General features: G+C 43.4%; 2 protein-coding genes across 2 annotated transcripts in view; one reads left to right on the plus strand and one right to left on the minus strand.

The window, feature by feature from the left end:
- Positions 1–3,640, plus strand: part of acads (acyl-CoA dehydrogenase short chain) — a 9,191-nt gene extending 5,551 nt beyond the window's left edge. The window contains exons 7-9 of the mRNA XM_005739159.1: positions 992–1,087; positions 1,165–1,221; positions 1,313–3,640. Coding sequence (XP_005739216.1) covers positions 992–1,087; positions 1,165–1,221; positions 1,313–1,465 — 306 coding nt within the window. The 3' untranslated portion in view covers positions 1,466–3,640. The remainder of the gene's footprint in view (positions 1–991; positions 1,088–1,164; positions 1,222–1,312) is intronic.
- A 1,972-nt stretch (positions 3,641–5,612) lies between these two features.
- On the minus strand, positions 5,613–7,056 carry cldn5b (claudin 5b). The gene has a single exon (XM_005739131.1). The coding sequence runs from the start codon at positions 6,933–6,935 to the stop codon at positions 6,288–6,290; it is 648 nt and encodes a 215-aa protein (XP_005739188.1). The 5' UTR covers positions 6,936–7,056; the 3' UTR covers positions 5,613–6,287.
- Positions 7,057–9,060: the final 2,004 nt, after the last annotated feature.

Genomic DNA, 9,060 nt, shown 5'->3' on the forward strand with positions numbered 1-9,060 from the left:
CTTTCTAAGTGATGTTCACTTCTGTTGCTTTCCAGGATGTTGAGAAGTTTATCTTGGGACACATTTCCACACAAAGCCCTGATTTTAGCATGTAGCAGTTGTCTCTGAAAGAACATTTATTCGAGTTCACGGAAAGCCTTGATGTCACGTTTCCTCTGACAGGAAGCTAAAAACACAAAGCTTTTTATTTTAAGATATTCAAAGTAAAGCCAGAAGTATATTTATACTGGAAGACCAGGTTGGACTCATCAACTTTAGATGCTCCGTTTCTCATCTAATGTATCGGTCTCTGTTTCCACTGTGTTGTGGATGGTGGGGGCTCATTTATAAGCCTTTTTTATATATGAGAAACCTGTTGTTCAGAGCTTTATGATTCATATCTCATTCTTTATGGTTCAGGATGTAGTGTCTTATTTGAAAATATCTATACAAGTCTTTAGAGGGGAGTTGGAATTGTTCCTAAATGATTTGAGCTTTGTTTTGTTAGATAATTGATTTATTGTATTAAGGAGATTTGTGCATTTAGCATATTAAAGGTATGATTTTGGAGGATCTCCTGAATTTAGTGCATACACACAAACGCTACACAAGGACTAGATGGGCATTTATTTGCTTGTGATGCTGGGCAGCTAGTGAATCATTTGGGTTAGCAAGTAAGCTAGGATTAGCTAATATAAGTCAGACGAAGGTTTGGTTGCTTACACAAAGAAATCTTCCAGGGTTTTGAGGCAACTGTTGTTAATTGGAGCTATAGAAATAAAACTAATTTGAACTGAATTGAAAACAAATTCAGGGCGAAATTAGAAACGGCTTCAGTACAGTATTCTGCTGCTGCAGTCAGATTGCAGGGTTAGACTGGTCCATCTAGTTTCTAGCAAGGCTGTGTGCGTATGTGCTGTATACCTTCCTCCCATTCACTGCAGGGCAGTATATATGGTGCTTGGCAGTGTTGTGCTGAATGTAGTTTTCTTGATGCTTTTAATTCATGTAGTTCAAACTGGCAGACATGGCTGTGGCAATAGAGGGCGCTCGGCTGCTCACCTGGAAGGCTGCGCTTCTTCGAGACTCAAAGAAAGCATTCACTAAGGTACCATCACCTCTGAGTTAAGGTTTGCATTTGATAGAGAATATCAGACATCACTTTTGGCTCTTCTTCTCCTGCAGGAAGCTGCAATGGCCAAACTAGCAGCGTCTGAAGCTGCAACTTTCTGCTCACACCAGGTAACAAAGCGGTAGTAATGCAGAGTCAAGAAATGAACACATACAGACCCTTCTTCTTATCGTCGTATATTCTTTTTGCACTTCAAATCAGGCGATCCAAGTTCTGGGTGGGATGGGTTACGTGACAGACATGCCTGCTGAGAGGCACTACCGTGACGCCCGCATCACGGAGATCTACGAAGGCACCAGCGAGATCCAGAGACTGGTGATCGCTGGCCAGCTGCTGAAAGAATACCAGTTATAAATGGACTGCTATCGCTGTCTGTCTACCTCTGATGTGGGATCAGTCAGCTCAGACTCCACCTCATCCTTTAAGACAAAGAGGCCTTTCTCATCTTACTTGACAGCTTTGAAACAACTTTGACGCCAGTTAGATTGGAGATGACACTTTTCAGGTTATTTTATGCCGTCATGGCTGGAGGAAAAACGGGAACCAGTTCAAATCTACTAATCTGCCCACCTAGCCTGACCTAAGCGTCAGTTCACCCACATTTAAAAGAAGGCTGAAAACACACTCGTATCCAATGATAAAAGTAGATCTTCTTCCTAAGTGATTTTAGGATATGAACCACCACAGAGAACCTCATCAAAGCTGCTAAAGGACAGCACTCCCCACCACAGTCAAAAAACAACTGGGGCTCTCTTTTGGATATGAATGCAGTTCCAGAGACTTGGAGAATCCACACCAAGAAGCATCAAATCTCAAACAGACCTGAAATATAGTAGAAAACTTTGAGCTTCAAATTTCAGGAGAGGAAATGTGGCATTGTAGAGTGGTTTACAAATGCAAATAAAAGTATGAAAATTGCAAGAGACTAAAAATTACAAAATAATTGGTGAAATGAAGAAAGGGAGAGTGTGTTCCAAAAGTATTTTGCTTATAAAGGTTCTTCACTGAGAGATGTGACCCAGAAGTATCTGTGTGGTGGTCATAACACTAAGATCATGTACAAAATAATACAAATACTAAGGAAAGGAGCTTCCATATGACTGTTCATTAAAACAATTAAAGGCAATCAAATAAGCCCTAACCATGGAGGAGGAAACAAGTTCCACTGGATCGCAGCAGGAAAATATAAGAAAATAAGATGCATTCTATTTTATAGGGTGAACCGCTGTAATTTCTATACAAAGATGCAGCCAGTTCACTTCAGTGAAAAGCAGCATTCTGCTTAGAGCATGGAGAGGCCTAGCGACCAGAATAATCCAGTGTGACCTCATGTTTAATACGAGAGCCTCTTTGAAAACAGCCGTCCCTGTCACTGTATTGCTGTGCCATGTGTGTGAAGTAGCTGTGACACACTGGTACTTTTATTTGTCACAGACTTTTTCGTTCACATTTGCGTGACTCGATTAAAAATTCTCCTGAATGTCAAATCCATACAAATACATCTACCGTATGACCGGTCACAAAAGTTTTCCTGTTTACAACTGTCAGTCACAAACAGACACCGAGTCTCTTTATTAAACCCAGCAGATTTTTAACGCGTGAAGAAGGCTTTCGTTTGCCGTAGATATTAGTCTGGCACTAAATCTTCCTCCTCCTTGAAATTGCCAACCTTTGTAATCGTGGGATATTTTTCACAGGCTGTTCTGGTTTATTCGACCTCCATAAACAACAGTGTTTGAACACATTGTGGCCATGTAAGGTGCGCATTTTGTAATCTATCCTCTGCATATTGCAGTTTCAACATAGCGGACATTCGTCGTCACACTGATGAGGAGAAACAAGCGAAAGGCTGTTCCAATTCTCAGCTCGCCAAGCTTCACTTTTCCTGAGTCCATAGCAATTTTCCTACCTTTAAAAAAAAGGAAAAGTAGTAGGAAGGAAGAGAGGTTGGGAATAGGAAAAGGAAGGTACTTTTTGAACACACCCAGCACGTATTATGTGTATTGTACGTGTTTGGAACCCTTTTGAGACACATTTCTCTCCCCATACATGACGACCTTTATTGTCATTAGTTACTATTGGGCTTGTCAGTGTGGGTTGGTGCTATGAGCAAACACTGTGTAACGAAACCCTCTGGGATCATGAATATTACCCACCTTTGATGGGGTGTCATACATGAACTGGAGGACAAATGACTTTCTTTGGCCTCCTATGAGGAGGTTAAGCCACCAGTGGGCGACAGAGTGCCTTCATCCGTGGCTCATTAATTACTGATTGAGTCATCAATCACTGCACTATAATCACAGACACAAGATCAGCGAACTCCCACTTGCCGACTACAGTTTTGTCAAGATAAAGGGTTGAAGGAGGTCACTTTTTTGATTTATGTGTGAATGTTAGAGGTTGTGTAATAAAATCCTGTATATCTGCCTCACATACCTCCTGTGCCTCAGTGGCTTGTACATATTTTATCGTAACACATAGTGTGCAGATGTTGATAATAAAGAATTGCTGATGTCATAAAAATGATCTGTGAGTGAATGAAAACTGTAAATTTTGTCCCGTCACATAAAAGACGTCAGCAACAATGCTCCGGTCGGCTGTGGGGTTTACATGATGCTCAGTTGGTACCAAGGGTACAAAACTGCAACTACTGCCAAAAACGTCCACCCTAAAAGTGAGTCAGTCCCCACAGACTCTCATGTTAATATGTCCAACTTTAAAATTGAAGCTTCATAGCTCAAAAAAAGAGTTGGATCGCAGACGGTTTCAGTTTTTAAATTACTCATTAAAGTTTGAAGTCAGTCATAATTGTGATCTAGAAGTTATCATGGAGCACAGTGTCCCTGTTTCTTTACGACAGGCCTATGAAACTAATAAATGAAGTCACAGTAGTGATGGAGGACGTGCTAGGGACAGCATGAGATGGAGACAGATGATCTGCTGTGGCAAATGCTGAAGGGAGCAGCTGGAAGACAAAGAAGACGGCTCCATCTTTTATATACAGTCCATATAAACATGCAAAACATTCATGACTGTCTTTGCTCTCTTGGGCTATCGCGAATGCTTTCCGAACACTGAATAATTTGTAGATCCGTGGCAACATGTTGATTGTGCTGAGCTTAGTCCCAGTGTTATCCATGTTTTAGAATGATGTGTGGTTGGAAGCACTGGGAATGCAGGAGAATAGTGTTCTTGCCTTGTCTTTTCTAGCTTTTATATCATTTGGATAGAATTCTGGCTTTAATGTGCTTAGACGTGTTTAATCAAATAGTTCTTTTTTCAGGTTCTTTTAAAAACAGAACCTTTAAGACTTTTTCAGGTAATTACGTTCAGTTGTCGGGGGTTTGGGTTTTTTTAAAGTTCTGAGCTAACTCCAAGTTTGCACCATTGATCTTCTAGACTTTGTTGTCTGAACACACATGTAGTATTTACAGTGTGGGTTTGGCTGCTTTCTCTTTAAGCAACACTAAAACCAAAAACAGGCTTCTTTTTGAAAAGTGGAAGTTGTTGTTCCACTTGCTTGGAATCTCAGTCAGAGGGGAAATGTTCGTGCGATTGGCCACATACTGTGTGTGTGTGTGTGTGCTGTGCGGGGTTGTTGTCCTGATGGTGTTTGTGTGCATGTTTTCCTTTTCTGTTTATGCACATGAGGGCACTAATTGCTCCACTCTCCCAGATCTAGGCCAAGCTTCCTGTGGCTGGAGTTGCACCCTTTTGATTGCACAGACCCTAATGATGTGCTGGGTGCACTGTTCAAATGGCTCTCCCATGTACCACTCTGTTAGGGTGTAAGAACCAGGAATCTGATTATTTGCCATCGTTTTTCTATTTTTAGTTTCCTTTACAGACAAACCTGCTGATGACACTGTCACACCTACTTTATGAATGTACCAGAAGGCCATAAGACCTTTATAAAAGAAGTGAAGCTCATGGTAATATCAGAGAGTGTGGACCATCATGTTAGTACAGTAACAGCAACAGTCTAGATCTTTTTAAAGCACCCACTGAGATGCCTAAACCAACAGCCAGTAAACATCCCATCCCGGGTTAGGCTGCTCTGTGACGGAAAAGGTTGGCTTTGCTATACTCAAGATTCTGGATTGGTTTGTTGGTCCAAATGGGAAACAAAAGACATTAAAGCCCTGAAACTGTGAGTGCTTCAGTGAGAGGGTGTGGTGGCTCTCTTGTGCTGTGGAGGGTATTTTGCTTGTGTGCTTTGGGTTCTCTTGTCCCCCCGAAAAGGAAGCAACACCTTGTATTGGATTTTTCTTCAATGCCTCATCATCTGTTAGCTCTTTCAGTGTGTTTTCTCTACGGGATAAAATTAGAATAGCTAGCAAATATTCTTATAAAACATACTGAGTGTAGTTAGGTGGGGGAGAAAACTGTTGCACCATCTTGTGTTCCAAAGTGGTATTACACGAACACACATCCTGGTCCTAGTTCAGCTTCATTTCTCTTCATCACTTTTGTTTTGGACAGAAATCGGAAGCACTTGTTTTGTCACATTATTTTAATCACTTTATTATGAAAGGTTTTAATTTGCTTTTAAATCACAGCCACTTACAAAACTGACCTTAGAATTTTCTGCAACTGAAATAGTTCATATATTTTCCTCACGATTTTTTGATAACAGCAGGCAAATGCGTAGTGATTGATTGACTGAGATATAAATAGTAAAGGCACACAAGTGTTTTTTCTTCTTTATTAGAAAAAGTACTCTAAAAAATACCTGAAGACATAAGGAGAAATGCAAACTGTCCCCTTGATTAGAGCCTGGGTGCGCAGGGTTTGAATTATTGCCAACCCTGCGAATTCTCACAAACATCGAAATAAGTCCACTGACTGAGAGAGGAAGAGGAAAACATATTTACACTGAAGCCGTTCAGAGGCCGAGGCTCAACACTCAGCCTCAGCAGCCACATGGTTATTAAAAGTTCCTGGCAACACATTTAACATCTTTTCAATCCTAAACGCGTTACACAATATTCAGAGCAGTAACTCACATATGTGACACGATCGTGCTCCGGAGTTACAGTTACAGCTGCATTAAGCGTCAAATGAGCGCCCTCAGTACGTCACATGAGTATGTATAGAGGCACCGCATCTTTCAGAGATTCAAAATAGCAAAACTGCTACAAATCAAAGTGTCCTGTATACAATGTCTTCTAGTTTACACATACAGGTTCTTGTTGAACTCCCCGTTCACTGCGATCGTCTTGGTTGGAGTGTATTTCATGGGATTTGCGCCCCTGACCGTCTGGGCGAAGGAGCAGCACAGCAGGGTCCCGCCGAGCAGCAGCAGCGCGGCGGCCGCCCAGCCCACATAGATTGCCGCTCCGATCTCTCTCTTCTTGGAGGGAGGGATGTTGGGGTTGTTGAAGTCCAGTATGATGCGATGGGCCATCCAGCAGAGCGGGACGAGCACGAAGAGTCCGCTGATGATGTAGATCACTCCCCCGGCGTGAACCACTCTCGCCTTTATCGTCTCATCCCTGATGCAGTTGGTGCACTGCGCTCCGGCCACCGTGACCGCTAGGGCGACGATCCCCAGGACTGCGGAGATGACCGTCAGGGCGCGCGCCGTCTGATGATCCTGCTCGAGAGCCAGCATGGAGTCATGCACTTTGCACTGCATCTGGCCGGTACTCTGCACCACGCACGACATCCACAGTCCCTCCCAGAGGGTCTGAGCCACCAGGATGTTGGAATCGATGAAGGCGCTCACCCTCCACATGGGCAGCCCGCAGGCGACCATCGCCAGCAGAGAGCCCGTGACGCACAGCGCCAAGCCCAGGACCTCCAAGCAAGCGGTGAGCATGGCTTCTTGTAGCTCTTCTGATGTTCTTTGTGTGGGAGGAGAAGTGAGGGAGTCTTCTGGTTGCTGACTGCTCTCTACCGTCCTGTCCTGACGCCTTTTACAGCGTGCGCTCACAGGCTGCTCTTTTATCACGCTGCTGCTCAGCCTCCTGAAAAAACAGAAGCCGCAAACTTTGAGCCAATCAGCTGCGAATGCATCTTTGTCTCAGCCAATTATAAGCGTGCATCAGCAGGCACGCTCCTGTGTGCAGCGAACCGGAGTTCAGTCTGTGGGATGGCTTAAACTCTAGAACCCATATATTGATACAAATATGCAAATATATTTAATACAACATCTTCAGGAATTACTTGTATGACAACTCGTATGTGTTAATTGAAGGTCTGAATTTGTTGCTTTAACTTAATTAGTCATATTAAAGTTGGGTTGAGCAGTTTAACATTTTGAATTCTGTTGATTCTCTCAAAGTGAACCAAACCTGCCAGTGAAATGACTGAAATGCTTACCCTGGATTCCAATTTTGTCTTTCCTCAAACGCCCTCAGTGAAGTCAAGATTTTAAAACTGACAGTTTCCACCCCATACTTTGACTTCAGTGACATTAAATGAAGACAGATGCCTTCAATAGTCAGAGATGCCTTTATATATTTATGTATCTCACTGCAATCATTATTTTTAATTGTATTATATTGGCTTCACCAAAAAAACCTTTTGCTTCGCATAGGACTGACCTTCATACACTCACCAGTTTATTAGATACACCTACTACTAATACAAATATCAAATTCCCCATGGTAGTGAGTTAATGGATTTAGTCATAACTACCGTCTGAAGTTCAAAGTGAGCGTCAGAGAAAGTCCTTGCCTCTGATTGGCTATCCCTGCTCTAAACATGGAAAGACTCAATCTCTTTAGCAGTCAAATGTGGTCTTAAAAATGATCCCTGAGTTTGCTGTACATTTTACCAAGTATCTTTGTAAATACATCATTCTTCCTACTCTACAAAGATCTTTTTATTTCTAAAATATGAAGCCCAGAAGCAAAGCAGAGACCGTTATTGATTTGTCTTTATCAGCTTCTTAATGGGAAAACAGAAGTTAACATACCCTGTGTGTGTGTGTGTGTGTGCGTGTGCGTGTGCGCGCGCGTGTGTTTACTGTAGAGAAAATGATGCATGCTGATAGAAGCTGGACCACACCTATAGTAATTACTCTATCACCAGTGGGGTCCCAGAACATCAGTGTTTTAGGTTTTAGTTATGCCGACATTGCACTGTAGACAGAAGGGGAGCAGTGCTATTAGGGGGGGTAAGAAGGGCTAATTCACTCACTTGTATGCCACACAGTAAATAAACACAAACAGGGTGGAGGTAGGAAAGAGGCATTGTAATAAAGACCTTCTACAAAGCTCCAAACCACTAAAATTGTGACTAACATGATGCAGGGATTTCTGTTCATAATTTTTATGGACAGGATTTCTAGGCACAGCCAAGTGGCAGAGGGCTTTCACTTCGGTGGCCTCAGAATCTCATCTCTGCTTTTCATGGATGATGTGGTTCTGTTGGCTTCATTGGGTGAGGGCCTCCAGCTCTCACTGGAACGGTTCGCAGCCGAATGTGAAGCAGTGGGGATGAGGTCAGCACCTCCAAATCTGAGGCCATGGTTCTCAGCCGGAAAAGGGTGGAGTGCCCACTCAGGGTCGGGATGAGTTCCTGCCCCAAGTGGAGGACTTCAAGTATCTCGAGGTCTTGTTCGCGAGTGATGGGAGAAGGGAGCCGGAGATCAACAGACGGATTGGGGCTGCAGCCGCAGTGGACTTTGGTGAAGAGAGAGCTGAGTGTAAAAGTGAAGCTCTCAAGTTACTGGTCGGTCTATGTCCCTACCCTCACCTATGCCTACGAGCTGTGGGTAGTAACCGAAAGAACGAGATATAAGTGGCGGAAATGAGCTTTCGTCCGAAGGGTGGCTGGCCTCTCCCTTAGAGATAGGGTGAGAAGTCCAGCCATCCGGGAGGGGCTCAGAGTAGAGCCGTTGCTCCTCCACATCGAAAGGAGCCAGCTGAGGTGGTTCGGGCATCTGACAAGGATGCCTCCTGGGTGCCTCCTGGGTGAGGTGTTTTGGGCATGTCCCA

This window comes from Pundamilia nyererei, unplaced genomic scaffold (genome assembly GCF_000239375.1).
Source record: "Pundamilia nyererei isolate P.nyererei 1_Seehausen unplaced genomic scaffold, PunNye1.0 scaffold00089, whole genome shotgun sequence".
NCBI classification, from domain to species: domain Eukaryota; kingdom Metazoa; phylum Chordata; class Actinopteri; order Cichliformes; family Cichlidae; genus Pundamilia; species Pundamilia nyererei.